At 44.0% G+C, this 22,230-nt stretch overlaps 1 protein-coding gene across 7 annotated transcripts in view; it reads right to left on the bottom strand.

Moving 5' to 3' along the window:
- LOC129862896 (membrane-associated guanylate kinase, WW and PDZ domain-containing protein 2-like) overlaps positions 1–22,230 on the bottom strand; it is a 362,503-nt gene that overhangs the window by 253,326 nt on the left and 86,947 nt on the right. For 6 of the 7 annotated variants that reach the window (XM_055934977.1, XM_055934980.1, XM_055934975.1 and 3 more), the window contains exon 2: positions 2,210–2,326. In XM_055934977.1, coding sequence (XP_055790952.1) covers positions 2,210–2,326 — 117 coding nt within the window. Of the gene's footprint in view, positions 1–2,209; positions 2,327–16,881; positions 17,263–22,230 lie in introns of those variants that run through there. The other variant, XM_055934981.1, reaches the window with a different exon arrangement.

Raw genomic sequence — 22,230 nt, 5'->3', positions numbered from 1 at the left:
GCACCAGGCCTACAGTGCGTCTCAGCCGGCCAGAGTCTGCCGTCTGCCCAACGGTGACTGAACTGCCCGTCTGTATTGAGCCTTCAAAGCCGCCCGTCTGCCATGAGCCTGCAAAGCCGCCCGTCTGCCATAAGCCTGCAAAGCCGCCCGTCTGCCATGAGCCTACAGAGCCTTCCGCCAGACAGGAGCCGCTAGAGCCTTCCGCCAGACAGGAGCCGCTAAAGCCTTCCGCCAGACAGGATCAGTCTGAGCCATCCGTCTCCTCAGCGCCGTCTGAGCCATCCGTCTCCTCAGCGCCGTCTGAGCCATCCGTCTCCTCAGCGCCGTCTGAGCCATCCGTCTCCCCAGCGCCGTCTGAGCCATCCGTCTCCCCAGCGCCGTCTGAGCCATCCGTCTCCCCAGCGCCGTCTGAGCCATCCGTCTCCCCAGCGCCGTCTGAGCCATCCGTCTCCCCAGCGCCGTCTGAGCCATCCGTCTGTCCCGAGCCAGTAGAGCCGCCCGTCTGTACAGAGCCGCTAGAGCCGTTAGTCAGTCAGGAGCCGCTAGAGCCATTCGTCAGTCAGGATCTGCCAGAGCCGCCAACCAGACAGGATCTGCCAGAGCCGCCAACCAGACAGGATCTGCCAGAGCCGCCAACCAGACAGGATCTGCTAGAGCCGCCAACCAGACAGGATCTGCCAGAGCCGTCAGTGAGCCATGAGCGTCCAGAGCCGTCAGCCAGCCATGAGCGTCCAGAGCCGTCAGCCAGCCATGAGCGTCCAGAGCCGTCAGCCAGTCATGAGCTGTCCCTCAGCCCAGAGCGGCTATTTATTCAGAACTGCCCCTCAGTCCAGAGCTGCCTTTCAGTCCGGAGCTACCTCTCTATCCTGAGCTACCTCTCTATCCTGAGCTACCTCTCTATCCTGAGCTATCCCTCTATCCTGAGCTATCCCTCTATCCTGAGCTATCCCTCTATCCTGAGCTATCCCTCTGTCCTGAGCTATTCCTCTATCCCGGTGCTGCCCCTTGTGTCGATGTTACCCAAAAGATTAAGTGGGGGTAACAAGAGGGTGGTCATTTGTAGGGGGAGATATAAGCTGGGATTGACTATGGTGGGGTGGGGACCTCACCCTGAGCCTGAGCCACCACCGTGGTCAGATGCCCACCCAGACCCTCCCCTAGACTTTGTGCTGGTGCGCCCGGAGTTCGCACCTCAAGGGGGGGGCTATGTCACGCCCTGGCCTTAGTATTCTTTGTTTTCTTTATTATTTTTAGTTAGGTCAGGGTGTGACATGGGTATTTGTGGGTTTTGTAGTGTCCAGGGTGATTGTAAGGTTTAGGGGTTTATTTAGAGTAGTTGGGTTTATGTTTAGTATAGTTGTCTAGCTGTGTCTATGTTGTGTGTAGTTGTCTAGGAAAGTCTATGGTTGCCTGAATGGGTTCCCAATTAGAGACAGCTGGTTTCTGTTGTCTCTGATTGGGAGCCATATTTAAGGTAGCCATAGGCTTTAGTTTGTTGTGGGGAATTGTCTATGTTGAACGTTTGTAGCCTGTGTGTGTGCACTACGTTTATAGCTTCACGGTCGTTTGTTGTTTTGTTAGTTTGTAAGTGTTTTGTTTCGTTTTGCCTTCTTCATAAATAAAAGAAGATGGCTTATTTTCCACATGCTGCGTTTTGGTCCGTCTCACTCCCACACGATCGTGACAATGCTGGACGTGAGGGCAGGTGCGGGCAGTGATCGGTTGAAGAGCATGCATTTAGTTTTACTTGCATTTAAGAGCAGTTGGAGGCCACGGAAGGAGTATTGTATGGCATTGAAGCTCGTCTGGAGGTTAGTTAACACAGTCTACAAAGAAGGGCCAGAAGTATACAGAATGGTGTCGTCTGCGTAGAGGTGGATCAGAGAATCACCAGCAGCAAGAGCGACATTATTGATGAATACAGAGAAGAGAAACACCTCAACACAGGTCATTTGAAAGGGATATGTAGGATGCCTACAGGGATCTGGCCTCTACCTGTCAAGTTGTATAATTTCAAGGAGAGATTGAGGGAAAGCCCAAGGAGAGGGGGAATAATGAAATGCATTCCTAATGTTCTGCTATGGTCAGGGGTCAAGTGCAGAGGTAGGTCATAACAACCAAGCAACTTCTCTCTAAGGTGGGTTGAGGGGTGAGGGAGTGAATGACTGAGTGACTGTATGTGTGCATGCGTGCCTGTGTGTTGACTCACAGGGCACGGTGCGGAGGTAGAGGTTGTCTCTGATAATCTGCTGGTGGTCGTGGTCCACGGAGCCCTTGGAGAAGTGCAGGTTGAGGTAGTGCCGAAGGTCCTTATCCACCACGCCTCCTACACACACACAAACACCATAGACAAACAGACAAGGTTAAAACGCAGTCTAAAACACACACGTGGATGCAGGACCTCAGGCAAGCAGACGCACACACACACACACAAACAGACACACAAAACATGTGTGGAAGACATGCATACATATCACAGTAATTGTGTGAACTAGTACACACTCAGAAAAAAAGATTCCAAAGGGGTTATTTGGCTGTCCCCATAGGAGAACCCTTTTTGGTTCCAGGTAGAACCATTTATGGTTTAAGGTAGAACCCTTTTTGGTTCCAGGTTGAACCCTCTAAGGCACAGGTGTCAAACTCATTCCACGGAGGGCCGAGTGTCTGCGGGTTTTCGTTCCTCCCTTGTACTTGATTGATGAATTAACATCACTAATTAGTTAGGAACTCCCCACACCTGGTTGTCTAGGGCTTTATTGAAAGGAAAAACCAAAAACCTGCAGACACAAGGCCCTCCGTGGAATGAGTTTGACACCCCTGCTCTAAGGAAAGGGTTCTTCATGGAACCCAAAAGGGTTCTACCTGGAACCAAAAGGGTTATACCTGGAACAAATTTTTATACCTGGAACCATTTTAGGTTCTAGATAGCATCTTTTTTTCTAATAGTGTAATCACCTTGGGCTCAACATGCTCAGTGGGCTGTGATGTGTACAAAGACAAAAGGGACAAGGAAAGAGGCCTATTACACATCTCACTAATGATATAGAGCACAGAGTCCGACAGAGTGCATTGAGTCTCTTTATTTGCCAGTGTTTAGCTTAATCCCTACATCTCCACATGACAAACCCTAGTAAGACTTCATAGTGTACACCAGAGTTGCCATTCATGTCAAATTAAGACCTAGACAACCAGGGGAGGGGAGTTCATAACTAATCAATGACCTTAAGTGATCAATCAAGTACAATGTAGGAGCGAAAACACTTGTTATGTGGAGACATTTGTGTGAGAGGGGTGGTGTATGGTGTAAACCAGGGGTGTCAAACTCAATTTCTGGAGGGCCATGTGTCTGCTAGTTTTCGCTCCTCCCTTCTAGAACAACGAACACTCATTGGCAAATAAGAACATGACCATTTCATAAATCCAACACACCAGAGCACATCTTTTGGCCTGAAATGTATAGCTACATCAGCTTTAACGATGGTTTGTTAAGCCTTCATTCACCATCTTCCACGTTCATGTCACCACAACCCCTCGCCTTTTGAGGCGCAGCGGTCTAAGGCACTGCATCTGTTCCGATAGCTGTACTTCTGTACCAATTATTATATTGTCCTATGTTTGTCATCTAGTGGGGAAGTTGGGTACTGTAGCTTTTAATTCGTTAACATCTGTGCAGAGCTATATCCTCTCAGAACAATCCGAGCAACAACAACAGACAGACTTGTTATATGTTTCCATCTTGCTAGGCCTTGGTTAAAGATAAGTCTGTAAGTACTTTAAGTTATTAGGACATACTTTTGCTCATTCAAATTGCGTTTCTAGAATATTGATGTTTAAAAATGTAAAAAAATAAGTTCCGATGATGCTAAGCTAATTGCGCTAACTATCTCCCATTCACTTAACAGTGCATGTTAGCATGCTAGCTAATATTTTGTGACGGAATTCAGCTTCTTTGGGTTTTGGGTGTATATAACTATTTTAAGTGTTCAGATACCTCTTGTGACAGAGCTAAAGTATAGTTATTAAGCTATATGGACACTTAGATTGTGTGTATATGCTTAGTGGCACCGTTGCTGTGATGTAAATTGTCATCATTTCTGCACGGTCATGTTGGCAAGCTCAGGTTATTTTCTTGTTGCTAGCTTGTGATAAAAATGCTGTTCTTTATTTGTATCCATTTGCGTGAATGTATATAGTTAATTTTATAATACATTTTCTCCTTTCTGTATCTGTTACAGTTTTACAAACAAAATATATTCTAGTAAAGATTCTTAACGGCACCAGTGCTTCCCTGATTCTTTATTGGAAAGCCAAACTTTGAAATTGCCAAACTTTGTAGCTCACACATTGTGAGGGCAGAACAGCATCTCAGTCCTAGAGGCGTCACTACAGACTCTCTTGTTCGAATCCAGGCTGTATCACAACCGGCCGTGATTGGGAGTCCCATAGGGCGGCACACAATTGGCCCAGCTTTGGCCAGTTTAAGCCGTCATTGTAAATAATATTTTTTTCTTAATTATCTGACTTAGTTAAATAAAGGTTAAATAAAAAATTATACAAAAAAATCCTGAACCTTATCTGAAAAGAATAGCACTGGAATGCACAGCATCTGTTTTACGGGCTCCTGACCAGTTCTGCTATTTTTGTACATAATGTTTCCACCATCTTTCCTATGACCAAAAATAGGTTCTGACCATAAAAAGGCAATTACTAACCTGCAGGTGCTTCTACACCTGCATTGCTTGCTGTTTGGGGTTTTAGGCTGGGTTTCTGTACAGCACTTCGAGATATTAGCTGATGTACGAAGGGCTATATAAAATAAAATAAACTTGAACTTGATTGAATTTGGATGAAAATGTCACGTATACTCCTTCTCCAGCGCTCAAGGTCACCAGGCTGTTCATTATTACGCACACCACTTAGTTGCACCAGCGCCTCATCAGACTCACCTGGACTCCATCACCTGCCTGATTACCTTCCCTATATATGTCACGACCTTTGGTTCTTTCCCTAGATGTTATTGTTTCTGTTCCAGTGTTCAAGAATGTACGCTACCCATGTTTCTTGTTTTGTTCATTTAGTTATTTAATACACTCCCTGAACTTGCGTCCCGAATCCCAGCACTTCAATGAGTCGGCAACGCAGGGCACACTGCCTCACCCCGGACCAGGCCCGAGACAGCAATATAGAGGCCGAAGTGTGGGCAGCCTGATGAAACTACTGCTGTGAGTAAATAAACCGCTTCTACCCTCTATTCTATTGGCGAATGCACAGTCACAGGAGAACAATCTGGACGAGCTCCTTTCGCAATTATCCTATCAACAGGACCTGAAGAACTGTAACATTCTGTTTCTCGTATCCATTCACGCAAATGGATACAAATAAAGAACACCATTTTTATCACAAGCTAGCAAAAAGAAAATAACCGGACCTTGCCAACATGACAGTGCAGAAATTATGACAATTTACATCGCAGGAACGGTGCCACTAAACGTATACAGTACATATAATATTCTAGCTGTTTTTCCTATGCATCAGACGGAGAGAATGTCAACGTCGGGTAAGCTCAAGGGGGGCGTTGTGTGTCCCTTTTTTAACAGCTGTTGCGCAATCTCTAATATTAAAGAAGTTTTGAGGTTCTGCTCGCCTGAGTTAGAATACCTCATGATAAGGGGTAGTCTTCTATATTTTTCATAGCTGTCTATTTACACCACAAACCGATGCTGGCACTATGGCCGCAGTCCATGAGCTGTAAACTGTAGGGCCATAAGCAAGCAAGAAAATGTTCAGACAGAGCCACGCTCCCAGAGCTGGTGATTTTTAACGCAGGAAAAATGGAATCTGTTTTACCTTATTTCTACCAGCATGCCACCTGTGCAACTTTAGGCGAATAAACTCTATCACCTTAACTCCACACACATAAACACATACCAAGCTCTTCCTCATCCTCCATTTGGTAAGTCTGACCATAATTCTGATTCATGCCGACGAGCAAAAACTCCTACAGGAAGTACCAATGACGCGCTCAATACGGAAGTGGTCCGATGAAGCGGATGCTAAGCTACAGGACTGTTTCGCTAGCACAGACTGGAATATGTAACCGGACTCATCCGATGGCATTGAGGAGTATACCACATCAGTCACCAGCTTCATTAATAAGTGCATTTGCTACATTGTCCACACAGTTCATCCACACGGAGCTAAAGGCTAGAGCGGCCGCTTTCAAGAAGCGGGACAATAACCCAGACGCTCATAAAAAAATCCCACTACACCCTCTGACAAACCATCAAACAGGCAAAGCATCAATACAGGACTTTGATTTAAATCCTACTACTCTGCTGCTCATTTGGCTTGCAAACTACCACCGATAACAAAGGGAAACCCAGCCGCGAGCTTCCCTGTGACGCAAGCATACCAGACAAGCTAAATGCCTTCTATGCTCACTTCGAGGCATGCAACACTGAACCATGCGTGAGAGCACTAGCTGTTCCGGACGACTGTGTAATCATGCTCTCCTTAGCCGATGTGAGTAAGACCTTAACATTCACAAGGCCGCATGGCCAGACGGATTATCAGGACACATACTCAGAGCATGCGCTGACCAGCTGGCAAGAGTGTCTTCACTGACAATTTTCAACCTCTCCCTGACCCAGTCTGTAATACCCAGTGGTGGAAAAAGTACCCAATTGTCATACTTGAATAAAAGTAAAGATACTTAAATAGAAAATTACTAAATTAAAAGTTAGTCACAGTAAAATACTACTTGAGTAAAGGTCCAAAAGTATTTTGGATTTAAATATACTTAAGTATCAAAAGTATAAATCATTTCACATTCATTATATTAAGCAAACCAGACAACACTATTTTCTTGTTTTTTACATTTACGGAGAGCCAGGGGCATACTCTAACACTCAGACATAATTTGCAAACAAAGCATTTGTGTTTGGTGAGTCTGCCAGATAAGAGGCAGTAGGGTTGACCAGGGATGTTCTCTTGACGTGTGTGAATTGGACCATTGTCCTATCCTGCTAAGCAATTGTAACAAGTACTTTTGGGTGTCAGGGAAAATGTATGGAGTAAAAAGTATTATTTTCTTCAGGAAAGTATTGGAGTAAAAGTGGTCAACAATATAAATAATAAAGTACAGATACCATAAAAAATGACTAAAAACTTCTTGTCAATAGGGGGAGCTGTAAGCACTTTGTAATAATGACGTTCCCAAATTAAACTGCCTCGTACTCAATTCTTGCTCGTACAGTATGCATATTATTATTACTATTGGACAGAAAACACTCTCTAGTTTCTAAAACCGTTTGAATTATATCTGTGAGTGAAACAGAACTGGATTTAGAGCAATTTTCCTATGTGTATGTGAGAATGCCACATTTTGCAAGCTGCTCTGAGACCTGTGTATAAATCTGCCTGTCTTCTATTGGTTGAGATGCACTGCATACGCCTTCCCCTGGATGTTAGCGAATAGGGAGACTTGAAATGGAGTCTCTACGTAGATCTCAAAGGTTATAAATCACTTGGCAAAGACGTGTCTGTTCTTTTCCCTCTTCGCTCTGACGCACTGAGGACCTTGGCATATTGTAGTAGAACCATTGGTTATAGATCTTAGAAATTTCCGGCTGTGTTTTTATTCGATATAGGCTTTAAAGACATCATAATCTTGTTATTTTAAACCGAATTATATCAGTTTGTCAGTATATTGCGATTTTCGGGTATTTCATTTCCTGGCGTTCTAGGGGGTTGGGTATCTCTATCTCTCATGCTAATGTTTACTGCTAATTGCAACGTTGAAGAGGACGTTATACAACCTAGCAACGATTCTTTTGGACAAAGGACACCTTTCCCAAGATTCTGATGAGAGTTCATCAAAAAGTAAGAACTATTTATGCTGATAATTCATTGTTCTGTTGAAAAATGTCAAATGCATAAGCCGCCATTAATTGCAGTGCAGCCTCGCTTTATCGCACGCTGTATTTTGAAGTAACGTTAATTTTAAAAATGTAACCCAGCGATTGCATTAAGAACTAATGTCTTTCAATTGCTGTCCGACCTGTATTTTTTTGTCAAGTTTTGGAATAGTTACTGATTAGAATAGGTGCCTCCAAAGATTTCTCCTGACATTTTCTGGGCAGCTTTGCTACTTTTCTTATTGTATAACCACGATTTGTGGTGCTAAATATGCACATTTTCGAACAAACTCTATATGCATTGTGTAATATGATGTTATAGGACTGTCATCTGAAGAATTCTGAGAAGGTTAGTGAAAAAATTTATATATTTTGGTGGTTTATACGTTATTGCTATTTTGGCTTGAATCAATGCTGTTGTGATGTTTGCTATTGTGGTAAGCTAATATAACGCTATATTGTGTAAAACACTGTAAAACACTTAAAAAATCTGAAATATTGTCTGGATTCACAAGATCTTTGTCTTTAATTTGCTGTACGCTGTGTATTTTTAAGAAATGTTTTATGATGAGTAATTAGCTAATACACAATTGTCTCTGTAGTTATTCTAGTTGCTTTGGTGAGAGTTGTGATGGTGGCTGCAATGGTAAACTATGATTTATACCTGAAATATGCACATTTTTCTAACAAAACATATGCTATACAATAAATATGTTATCAGACTGTCATCTGATGAAAGTGTTTCTTGGTTAGTGGCTATTTATATCTTTATTTGGTCGAATTTGTGATAGCTACTGATGCAGTAAGAAAAGGGTGGAGTAAAAAAAGTGGTGTCTTTTGCTAACGTGGTTAGCTAATAGATTTACATATTGTGTCTTCCCTGTAAAACATTTTAAAAATCAGAAATGATGGCTGGATTCACAAGATGTGTATCTTTCATTTGGTGTCTTGGACTTGTGATTTCATGAACATTTTATTATATGATATCCCTGTGGCTTTAGGCTAGGCTATGCTAGTCAGCTTTTTTGATGGGGGGGTCCCGGATCCGGGTTTGTGACTCGTTAGAGGTTAAAGTATGTTTACTTAAATAAGGACTTTACACCACTGGTAATACCTACATGTTTCAAGCCGACGACACGACAGTGGTAAGCCTGATCACCGACAATGATAAAACAGTCTATGGGGAGGAGGTTAGACACCTGGCAGTATGGTGACTACAGGAAACAGAGGGCTGAGCAAGCCTCCATTCAAGGCGCAACAGAGGGTAGTACGTATGGCCCAGTACATCACTGGGGCCGAGCTCACTGCCATCCAGGATATTTATACCAGTCGGTTTCAGAGGAAGGCCCTAAAAATGGTCAAAGAATCTATCCACCCAAGTCATAGACTGTTCTCTCTGCTACCGCATGGCAAGCGGTACCGTTTCACCAAGTCTGGAACCAACAGAGCCCTGAACAGCTTCTACCCCCAAGCCATAAGACTGCTAAATAGTTAGTCCGTGTAGCTATTTGGATAACTCTTTAACTATCTGCATTGCCCTTTTTGCACAAACGTTTTTGCCTCACATAAGCTGCTGATACTGTTTACTTTCTGTGACTTATATCTACCTCAATTACCTCGTACAGTCTGAGGTCCTAAGCGCTCTGGAGCAGGTTTTCATGAAGGATCTCACTGTACTTGATCTGTTCATCTTTCCCTTAATCCTGACTAGTCTACCAGTCCCTGCTGCTGAAAAACATCCCCACAGCATGATGCTGCCACCACCACCATGCTTCACTGTAGGGATGGCGCTAGGTTTCCTCCAGACGTGACGCCTGGCATTCAGGCCAAAGAGTTCAATCTTGGTTTCATCAGCCCAGAGAATCTTGTTTCTCATGGTCTGAGTCCGTTAGGTGCCTTTTGGCAAACTCCAAGCGGGCTGTCCTGTGCCGTTTTACTGAGGAGTGACTTCCATCTGGCCACTCTAACATAAAGGCCTGATTCATGGACGCTGCAGAGATGGTTGTCCTTCTGGAAGGTTCTCTCATCTCCACAGAGGAACTCTGCAGCTCTGTCAGAGTGAACATCAGGTTCTTGGTCACCTCCCTGACCAAGGCCCTTCTCCCCCCCCAATTGCTCAGTTTGGCCGGGCGGCCAGCTCTAGGAAGAGTCTTGGTTGTTCCAAATTTCTTCCAATGAAGAATGATGTAGGCCACTGTGTTATTGGGGACCTTCAATAACGCCAAATTTGTTGGTACCCTTCCCCAGATCTGTGCCTCGACACAATCCAATCTCGGCGCTCTAACGGACAAGTTATTCAACCTCATGACTTGGTTTTTGCTCTGACATGCACTGTCAACTGTGGGAACGTATATAGACAGATGTGGGCCTTTCCAAATCATGTCCAATCAATTGAATTTACCACAGGTGGACTCCAATAAAGTTGTAGAAACATCTCAAGGATGATCAATGGAAACAGGATGCACCTGAGATCAATTGTGAGTGTCATTCAAGGGCCTGAATCCTTATGTAAACAAAGTATCTGTTGTTATTTTTAATAAATTGCACAAATGTCTAAACCTGTTTTCACTTTGTCATTATGGGGTATTGTCTGTAGATGAGGATATAAAAAAAGAATAGATATTTTAGAATAAGGCTATAACCTAACAAAGGGGGTCTGAATACTTTCCAAATGCACTGTATATAGCCAAGTTATTGTTAGTCATTGTGTATCTATTATTACTTTAATTATTGAGTGTTTTACTTATCTATCATTTTCTTTCTCTCTGAACTTTTGGGAAGGGCCCATACGTAAGCATTTCACTGTTAGTCCACACCTGTTGTTTACGAAGCATGTGACGAATAACATTTGATTTGGATCTATAAATCAAATTACCTATCTTCTTATGGCTAGGGGGCAGCATTTTCACATTTGGATGAAAAGCGTGCCCAGAGTAAACTGCCTGCAACTCAGTCCCAGTTGCTAATATATGCATATTATTAGTAGATTTGGATAGAAAACACTCTGAAGTTTCTAAAAATGTTTGAATGATGTCTGAGTATAACAGAACTCATATGGCAGGCGAAAACCTGAGAAAAATCCAACAAGGAAGTGGGAAATCTGAGGTTTGTAGTTTTTCAACTCTTGGCCTATCGAATACACAGTGTCTATGGGGTCGTTTTGCACTTCCCACGGCTTCCACTAGATGTCAACAGTCTTTAGAACCTTGTTTGATGCTTCTACTGTCAAGTGGGGCCGAATGAGAGGGGATTGAGTAAGGTTGTCATGTTTTGTCTTTGATCTTCATGTCTTGTCCCTGTGCTTCCCTCTGCTGGTCTTATTAGGTTCTTTCCCTCTTTCTATTCCTCTCTCTCCTCCTCCCTCTCTCCCTCCCCCGCTCTCTCTCTCTATCGTTCCGTTCCTGCTCCCAGCTGTTTCTCTTTCTCCTAACGACCTCATTTACTCTTTCACACCTGTCCCCTATTTTGCCCTCTGATTTGAGTCCCTATTTCTCCCTCTGTTTTCTGCTTCTGTCTTTGTCGGATTCTTGTTTGATGTTTGCTGTTCTGTGTCCTTGTTCCGCCCTATCGTGTTTTTGCCTTCATCAGATGCTGCGTGTGAGCAGGTGTCTAGTGGTCGCGTCTCCAGTCGTTCTTCTCTACTGACGAGAGGATTTCAGTTTTCCTGTTTTGTTTTTACCTTAGATATATCAGGAGTATCGTTTTTGTCTAAGACTGGAATAAAGACTCTGTTTCTATTTCGTCGCTTTTGGGTCCTCCTTCATCAGCATAACAGAAGAATCCGACCAAGAATGGACCCAGCGACTACGGATTCTCTCTACACTACCGTCAAGTTCCAGGGAGCAATGCTCGGCAGACACGAGCAGGAATTGTCTGCTGCTCGTCATGCCGTTGAGACCCTGGCCGCTCAGGTTTCCGATCTCTCAGGACAGTTTCAGAGTCTTCGTCTCGTACCACAAGCTACTTCCTGGTCTTCCGAGTCTCCGGAACCCAGGGTTAATAATCCACCATGTTACTCTGGACAGCCCACTGAGTGTCGCTCCTTTCTCACCCAGTGTGATATTGTGTTCTCTCTCCAGCCCAACACATACTCTGGAGAGAGAGCTCGGATCGCTTACGTCATATCACTCCTTACTGGGCGGGCTCGGGAGTGGGGCACAGCTATCTGGGAGGCAAGGGCTGAGTGTTCTGACGTTTATCAGAACTTTAAGGAGGAGATGATACGGGTCTTTGATCGTTCAGTTTTTGGGAAGGAGGCTTCCAGGGGTCTGGCTTCCCTATGTCAAGGTGATCGATCCATAACGGATTACTCTATAGAGTTTCGTACTCTTGCTGCATCCAGTGACTGGAACGAGCCGGCGTTGCTCGCTCGTTTTCTGGAGGGACTCCACGCTGAGGTTAAGGATGAGATTCTCTCCCGGGAGGTTCCTTCCAGCGTGGACTCGTTGATTGCACTCGCCATCCGCATAGAACGACGGGTAGATCTTCGTCACCGAGCTCGGGGAAGAGAGCTCGCGTTAGCGGGGCTTCCCTTCTCCGCATCTCGACCATCTCCTTCCATCGGCTCAGAGACTGAGCCCATGCAGCTGGGAGGTGTTCACATCTCGACTAAGGAGAGGGAACGGAGAATCACCAACCGCCTTTGCTTCTATTGCGGTTCTGCTGGACATTTTGTCATGTCATGTCCAGTTAAAGGTCAGAGATCATCAGTAAGCGGAGGGTTACTGGTGAGCGCTACTACTCAGGTCTCTCCATCAAGATCCTGTACTACCTTGTCGGTCCATCTACGCTGGACCGGGTCGGCTGCTTCCTGCAGTGCCTTGATAGACTCTGGGGCTGAGGGTTGTTTTATGGACGAAGCATGGGCTCGGAAACATGACATTCCTCTCAGAGAGTTAGGGAGGATCACACCCATGTTCGCCTTAGATGGTAGTTCTCTCCCCAGTATCAGATATGAGACACTACCTTTAACCCTCACAGTATCTGGTAACCACAGTGAGACCATTTCTTTTTTGATTTTTTGTTCACCTGTTACACCTGTTGTTTTGGGTCATCCCTGGCTAGTATGTCATAATCCTTCTATTAATTGGTCTAGTAATTCTATCCTATCCTGGAACGTTTCTTGTCATGTGAAGTGTTTAATGTCTGCTATTCCTCCTGTTTCTTCTGTCCCCTCTACTCAGGAGGAGCCTGGTGATGTGACAGGAGTGCCGGAGGAACATCATGATCTACGCACGGTCTTCAGTCGGTCCAGAGCCAACTCTCTTCCTCCTCACCGGTCGTATGATTGTTGTATTGATCTCCATCCGGGGACCACTTCTCCTCGGGGTAGATTATTCTCTCTGTCGGCTCCCGAACGTAAGGCTCTCGATGATTATCTGTCTGCTGAAGGCATTCAGATGGATCCCGCTAAGGTCCAGGATGTCAGCGATTGGCCTGTTCCTAAGTCACGTGTCGAGTTACAGCGCTTTCTCGGTTTCGCTAATTTCTATCGGCGTTTCATTCGTAATTTCGGTCAAGTGGCTGCCCCTCTCACAGCTCTGACTTCTGTCAAGTCTTGCTTTAAGTGGTCTGGTTCCGCCCAGGGAGCTTTTGATCTCCTCAAGAAGCGTGTTACATCCGCCCCTATCCTTGTTACTCCTGACGTCACTAAACAATTCATTGTCGAGGTTGACGCTTCAGAGGTGGGCGTGGGAGCCATTCTGTCCCAGCGCTTCCAGTCTGACGATAAGGTCCATCCTTGCGCTTACTTTTCTCATCGATTGTCGCCATCGGAACCCGAGGGGATTCTCCCTGAAGGGCGTGTTGTCGGGTTGACTGTCTGGGGAATTGAGAGACAGGTAAAGCAAGCACTCACTCACACTGCGTCGCCGCGCGCTTGTCCTAGTAACCTTCTGTTCGTTCCTGTCTCTATTCGTCTGGCTGTTCTTCAGTGGGCTCATTCTGCCAAGTTAGCTGGTCACCCCGGCGTTCGGGGTATGCTTGCTTCTATTCGCCAGCGGTTTTGGTGGCCTACTCAGGAGCGGGACACGCGCCGTTTCGTGGCTGCTTGTCCGGACTGCGCGCAGACTAAGTCAGGTAACTCTCCTCATGCCGGTCGTCTTAGACCGCTTCCCATTCCTTCTCGACCATGGTCTCAGATCGCCTTAGACTTTAGTACCGGTCTGCCTTCGTCTGCGGGGAGGACTGTGAGAGCCACCAATAAACGTAGGATTAAGAGTCCTAGGTATTGTCGCGGTCAGAGAGTGTGGCTTTCCACTCGTAACCTTTCCCTTACGACAGCTTCTCGCAAGTTGACTCCGCGGTTCATTGGTCCGTTTCGTGTCTCTCAGGTCGTTAATCCTGTCGCTGTGCGACTGCTTCTTCCGCGACATCTTCGTCGCGTCCACCCTGTCTTCCATGTCTCTTGTGTCAAGCCTTTTCTTCGCGCCCCCGTTCGTCTTCCCTCCCCCCCTCCCGTCCTTGTCGAGGGCGCACCTATTTACAAGGAACGGAGGATCATGGACATGCGTTCTCAGGGACGTGGTCAACAGTACTTAGTGGATGGGGAGGGTTTCGGTCCTGAGGAGAGGAGTTGGGTTCCATCTCGGGACGTGCTGGACCGTTCGTTGATTGATGATTTCCTTCGTCGCCGCCAGGGTTCCTCCTCGAGTGCGCCAGGAGGCGCTTGGTGAGTGGGGGGGTACTGTCATGTTTTGTCTTTGATCTTCATGTCTTGTCCCTGTGCTTCCCTCTGCTGGTCTTATTAGGTTCTTTCCCTCTTTCTATTCCTCTCTCTCCTCCTCCCTCTCTCCCTCCCCCGCTCTCTCTCTCTATCGTTCCGTTCCTGCTCCCAGCTGTTTCTCTTTCTCCTAACGACCTCATTTACTCTTTCACACCTGTCCCCTATTTTGCCCTCTGATTTGAGTCCCTATTTCTCCCTCTGTTTTCTGCTTCTGTCTTTGTCGGATTCTTGTTTGATGTTTGCTGTTCTGTGTCCTTGTTCCGCCCTATCGTGTTTTTGCCTTCATCAGATGCTGCGTGTGAGCAGGTGTCTAGTGGTCGCGTCTCCAGTCGTTCTTCTCTACTGACGAGAGGATTTCAGTTTTCCTGTTTTGTTTTTACCTTAGATATATCAGGAGTATCGTTTTTGTCTAAGACTGGAATAAAGACTCTGTTTCTATTTCGTCGCTTTTGGGTCCTCCTTCATCAGCATAACAAAGGTCTCTCCCAGAGAGCTACGAGCTGACCATGCGCGCTCATGTGAGAGCTACCTGCGTTCCATTGCATTTCTGAAGACAAAGGAATTCTCCAGTTGGAACATTATTGAAGATTTATGTTAAAAACATCCTAAAGATTGATTCTATATTTCGTTTAACATGTTTCTACGAACTATAATATGACTTTTCGTCTGAACTTTTGCCTGGACCTGCCCGCGCGTAGTGAGTTTAGATTATGTACTAAACGCGTGAACCAAAAGGAGTTATTTGGACATAAATTATGGACTTTTGGAACAAATCAAACATTTATTGTGGAACTGGGATTCCTGGGAGTGCATTCTGATGAAGATCATCAAAGGTAACTGAATATTTATAATGCTATTTCTGACTTCTGTTGACTCCAACATGGCGGATATCTTTTTGGCTTGTGTTGGTCTCTGAGCGCCGTACTCAGATTATTGCATGGTTTGCTTTTTCCGTAATAAAAAATAAATTATCTGACACAGCGGTTGCATTAAGGAGAAGTATAGCTTTAAATCTGTGAATAACACTTGTATCTTTTATCAATGTTTATTATGAGTATTTCTGTAAAATGATGTGGCTCTGTGCAAATTCACGGGATGTTTTGGAGGCAAAGCCCAATGTAAACTGAGGTTTTTGGATATAAATATGAACTTGATCGAACAAAACATACATGTATTGTGTAACATGTTATCCCGGGAGTGTCATCTGATGAAGAATATCAAAGGTTAGTGATTAATTTATCAATATTTCTGCTTTTTGTGACTCCTCTCTTTGGTTGGAAAATCGCTGTATGCTTTCTGTGACTAGTTTCTGACCTAACATAATGATATGTTCTGCTTTCGCCGAAAAGCTTTTTTGAAATCGGACACTGTGGTTGGATTAACGAGAATTTTATATTTAAAATGGTGTCTAATACTTGTATGTTCGAGAAATTAGAAGTATGAGATTTCTGTTGATTGAATTTGGAGCCTTGCAATTTCATTGGCTGTTGGCGAACCCCAGTCCTAGACAGGTTAACACATTCAGTGAGCTCTATGCTTACTGGGAATGATGACTACCTCACTTCCTCCCAATGACTATCTCACAAACAGAGACGACACTCAATCAGTATACAGTAGGACATTCATATCATCTTGTATGTTCAAGCTATTACGCTACACACACTGTATCCAATCCACTGGCACAGGCAATCATGCATACACGAAGACAATTATGTTTACTGTCCATCACGAGGAAATGCTTTTACAGTAGCACACAATACAGTAACACAAACACACACAAAACTGCCTCTAGACAGTGTCAACTGCACTGATCTAAAACAAAGAAACGCGCACACAGCCCACAACCCTGACGGTGACAACTGCACTGATTTGATCTGAAAACACAGAGCTCTTCCTCATCAATAACACCTTATGTAAAAATGAATGACACCAATTTAACAAAGGTCTGAGGCACTGTGGTGAATCCCACCACAAAAGCAGACAGCTCTGCTGGTTAGAGCACAGCAGGAGAAGAAAGGGTGGAAAGGAGGAGAGAGAAGAAGAGAGGAGAGAGAAACAAGTAGAAAATGCTAGCTGATGGGGAAAAGATGATCCGACTGTCGCAGTGTGAAAATCCCATCTGACACAATCAGTGCCGAATCAATGCTGAAAATCCCCCCCACACACATGCATGGACACACGCAGATACGCATGCACACAAACACTCTCTCACACACACACAGACACACGCTGTGCAGGCACCTTATCTGCAGCTGGCCCAGTTGGTAAAAGAGGTGCGCCGTCCTCCACAGGTATACATCCAGAGAGCCCTTTCCTCCCAGCCGTCCTCTAGCCCCGTGCCCAGGCACAGTGCCTCCCTCCCTGGCTTGGCCAGCCTCTAAATCACTCTATCCCTGGTTCTCTACCAATGCTCCAACATACAGCCCCCGCTGCAGCTAATTTACATCCCAGGAACGGTGATGGAGACGGGGAAGGGAGAGAGAGGTGGAGAGATGGAGAGACGACTACCGTCGGGAGACGACAGCGGCAAAAAGGAATTTGCCAGTGGGAAGCCGGGCTCATCCAGATCTGGTTTCTGATTGGTTAGAGGGGTTCTACAATCCTGTAGCACCCCCTGTTCACTGATGGCAGTTCTGCACACATTCTCTTTAGCTGGTTGACCAACCAATGTTCCTGACGGGAGATACACACATCCTATTGCTGCAGCAAAATATGCCAGTGAGCACACGCACACATGGTTGCATGTGCACATACACGTACACACACATAGATGCATACACATAAACACACAGCCCTAAGCACAGTCCAGGGCATTTTACAAGAAATCAGGAATATACAAACGCACAGCCACACACACACACACACACACACACACACAGTTACCTACGTGTATCTAAACTCTAGTTCATGTATAACGTTACCTGTGTTAATAAATATACTGTAAGTTACACTCATACACACACAAACCAGCACACAAATTATTGTCCTGATAGTTTAGGTAATTATTTTCCAATTATGGGGTCAACAAAAATAACCCATACTCAACACGAACACTATACTTGTGCATGTGACATTAAAACTTGAACTTAAAACTTGACATTAAAACTTGAACTAACGCTGCACCAAATGCTCTAGTTTCAGATGCCAAATTATCCTTACACTTCTGAAGACTACCCACTGGGCACAGACATCAATTCAACTCCTGCTCCACGTTGGTTCAATGTAGTTTCATTGTCATGACATGGAAAGAATGTTGATTCAACCCAGTGGGTAGGCACTTCCATGCCAGTTGGAAGGACTTAAGTGTTTTAATTCTGAACACTCAAAAGTCAGTGTCCTCTCTGTATCTAAGGAAGTGATCAACACGCGAAGAAACTAACGATCCTGACAGCCAATGTGTTCAGCCTGAGCGTGTGTGCCAAATTCAAACAGATCAAGAAATTTAAACATGTGCCTGTTATAGCGCCACCATGTGGTAGGTCGAAATGCGCTTAGATATGTTGAGTTTTGACAGTGTATGTTGAGTTTGGAACATGTGTACCAATTTGTGTCACAATGCGAATGTCGTTTGATTTGTGTGAATTTCTGCGATTTGTTTGTTTTTGTTACTAGTCTAGAAAATATTGCGTTGAGGGACCTTGGTCCATACATACATTCCGCCGTTTCAAGTGTTTGTGCAGATCGGTCAATCGGTGCTAGAGGATTTGTTTAAGTGATTTGTACACAATTATAAATGGTGGAAAATCCATCATGGAGTACTTTATTGTTTCTTGAGGGAAATTTGTTCCTTGTGAAGAGCGGGACCTATTGACTAAATGTCATGACTAGGTTACAACGGTGCGTGGGCTGATCTTAAAAAGTTTGCATTTTCAATCGATTATCATAAACACCACCGTGTGGCCAATTGGCATGGTATTGCATTAGAGGATGTGGCCCTTGGCCCTTTACCATGTTGCTAAGTTGCACAGTCCTGGGCCTTTGCTTTTTAATAATGAACTTAATAATGAACTGGAACAAATACAATAGGGCTTCGCTACTTGAACCCTTAATAAAGAGTAATAAAAGAGGGTAATGTTTGAAAATACTGTATATACACACATAATAAGAACATACAGTATAGACTGTAAAAGGTGGTATACACGGTAGAGCACCTTATATAAGAAATTATAAATAGTAGCAGTAATTGTGTGTGTGTGTGTATGCTCCTGCATGTGAGGAGTCAGTCAAAATAGTCTCTAAGGTGCAGGTGATTGTCTGTGGTATATTGCACAATCAGACGTTCTAGGTAGGACTGCAGTGGACATTTGCTCCAGTTTTCGTTCTGACGGTGCGTTTTCTCCCCATAAGAGCCCTTTTTTCTCTGGTGTGCTGATGCAATCAGGTCCTCAAACTCAGGGGAGTACCAGGGTGGGGAGGTTATTAAAAATGCCTTGAGGTCTTCTGGGTCCGTCTCCACATCAGACATCATATGTTCAGTTGCCCCATCAAATTGCTGCCTCTTCAGCAGAGAGCTCTTAAAGGCAACTTAAGCCTGTGAAAATACAGGAGACAATGACTTATTCTGCCCAATAATCAAGTCTTGAACACTGGAATCTCAAAGTTTAAAAAACACACTAAAATCTGTGGAACAAGTCTCAACTATTTAAAACTCAGTATGCTATTTAAAATGTTTGTAATAGTTCACATTTATAACAAACCTGTCTTCTGGCATTGCCGCCTTCACTTTTTCATGTCTGTCTCTGATGCTCTGCCTGGGGTGTCCGATTTCAGTACAATACCGCTGCGCTTGAGAATATAGTCAGTCAGTGTGGTGTATTAGCGATGGTTATCTGCATCAAAATCCTTGAGAAAATTGTAAGAACTAGACTAGAACTATGTTAGTAACCTGACTGACCAGCAGTGGTGTAGTGAGGCGTATTTTTGCTGACACATGACATAAAGAAAATACATGAAATTTGGGTCATGCATAAAATTCGCACCACTATTTCATGTAACATATTTGAGAAGGCTGGCCCTTCATAGCACTGCCTTCAATAGTATGACAATACTTTTCAGTGGTAATCTCCTTCACATGACTGACAAAGCCTGTGAAATGGAGACAAAGGTTTATCCTGCCTAATAAACAGAAGGTATTCAACACTGAAACACTGTTATAAATCACAAAAATGAATTGTACAATGCTTGTCATTTCAGAACTGAGTACTGCCTTTACAAATATATGGATTGGTTCACATTTATGAACTAACCTGTCTCTGGCATGCCATCTTAGTTTTTTTGTTTTTTTTTGTTCAAAATGTTGCTCATTTTGAGGTATCTGATATCTTTTGGTATCTGGTATCTTTTGAGGTATCTGTCTTTGGTCCAATATATTTTTGCTGCCACATCTGAGAAGATAAAATCACTGGTGTATTAGCAATGAAAGTTAACTAGTTGGTTTTAATAGAATCACAGAACTTAAACCATTCACATTTCTAACTACTGCCAGTCTATTGCTTGTTATGTGTTTGCTCGTGAGTACCAATCACTTCAGGAATTAATAAAAATGCATCATTGTGATAGCAATATGTGAAAAATTCTTGACAGAAGTAACAAGCATCAAAATCTTTGAATATTTCAGGATGTGGTACAAGGATCTGGTACAAGTCTTAATGGAAATAACTCACCTTTTGTCTCTTACTCCAATCTCGATAACTTGATATTCAGCTCATCAACTGCCCGAAATGAAAACAGAATAATATGACTTGAATATTAGTAAAGCTAGCTAGCTATTACAAAAAAGAAAGAACAGTAATTGGAGCTACTGCTAGCCTTGCTATCTAAGGTTAATGGTAGCCTTAGAATCTTGGTTAGCAAAAATGAACTAGCTTTCAAGCTAGCTAGCTAGCTAGCTAACTAACCAAAATGTCTAGCTAGTGTGACAAAGTGAAAATGTAGAGTTTCAATCAACCTTGCTCGCACTGTGCGTAATGTAGTGGTGAAACCATTCACTTCAGAAAAAGGTGTGATATTAATAAAGTTTTCTTATCATTAAGTTTCCTTCTCATACAAATATTTGCTGCCATTGTAGTCTGGCAATAGGTTGGCAAAACAAGAGGTCTTCAGACTTATTATTACTTTTCAGATGTATCAAATACGTATGTCATGCAATAAAATGCTAATTAATTACTTAAAAATCATACATTGTGATTTTCTGGATTTTTGTTTTAGATTCTGTCTCTCACAGTTGAAGTGTACCTATGATAAAAAAATTACAGACCTCTACATGCTTTGTAAGTAGGAAAACCTGCAAAATCAGCAGTGCATCAAATACTTGTTCTCCCCACTGTATATATATTTATGTTGCCGTCAATGTATTTAAAGTATTTTTCAGCAAGTTAATCAAGTGTTTGCTGGCTTAGCTAGCCATGTTAATGACAAACTAACTAGCACCGTCAGTCAGTACACTGTAATGTCACGCTACCTATTGCTAGCAGGTCAGTTATTGGTAATTCAAATTTTATTGGTCACATACACGTGTTTAGCAGAGGTTATTGCGGGTGGAGCGAAATGACTGTGTTTTTAGCTCAAAGTGCAGCAATAAGGGGACCCTGCTTTATAAGTTGTTCTTCGTTTAAAGTGGGACTGGAAGAAGAAAAAAAGAACTTCAGGACATATTTAAAATCCTCCCATGCAAGGACATCCCTTGGATCTGAATAACAAAACTGATAGGACCTGTGAAAAAATATAAAATTAAATTATAAAGGAGCGGGACTCTATCCCGGAAGCTTGTAAGAAATCCCGCTACGCCCTCTGACGAACCATCAAACAGGCAGAGCATCAATCCAGGACTAAGATTGAACCGGCTACACCGGCTCCGACGCTCGTCGGATGTGGCAGGGCTTGCAAACTATTACAGACTACAAGGGGAAGCACGGCCGAGAGCTGCCCAGTGACACGAGCCTACCAGATGAGCTAAATAACTTCTATGCTCGCTTCGAGGCAAGTAACACTGAAGCATGCATGAGAGCATCAGCTGTTCCGGATGATAGTGTGATCACGCTATCCGCAGCCGATGTGAGTAAGACCTTCAAACAGGTCAACATTAACAAGGCTGCGGGGCCAGACGGATTACTAGGACGTGTACTCCGAGCATGCGCTGACCAACTGGCAAGTGTCTTCACATACATTTTCAACCTCTCCCTGTCTGAGTCTGTAATACCAACATGTTTTAAGCAGACCACCATAGTCCCTGTGCCCAAGAACACTAAGGTAACCTTCCTAAATGTCTACCAACCCATAGTTCTGACATATGTAGCCATAAAATGCTTTGAAAGGCTGGTCATGGCTCATATCAACACCATCATCCCAGAAACCCGAGACCATCTCAATGTGCATACCACACAAACAGATCCACAGATGATGCAATCAAAATTGCACTCCACGCCTTTCAAACACGGACAAAAGGAACACCTATGTGAGAACTCTATTCATTGACTACAGCCCAACGTTCAACACCATAGTGCCCTCAACTCATCAATAAGCTAAGGACCCTGGGACGGATATATCCGCCACGCTGATTCTCAACACTGCGGCCCCTCAGCAGTGCATACT

This window comes from Salvelinus fontinalis, chromosome 9 (genome assembly GCF_029448725.1).
Source record: "Salvelinus fontinalis isolate EN_2023a chromosome 9, ASM2944872v1, whole genome shotgun sequence".
In the NCBI taxonomy this organism is placed as follows: Eukaryota; Metazoa; Chordata; class Actinopteri; order Salmoniformes; family Salmonidae; genus Salvelinus; species Salvelinus fontinalis.
The sequence above is the reverse complement of the archived record's forward strand: the minus strand, read 5'-3'. Positions and strand labels throughout refer to the sequence as shown.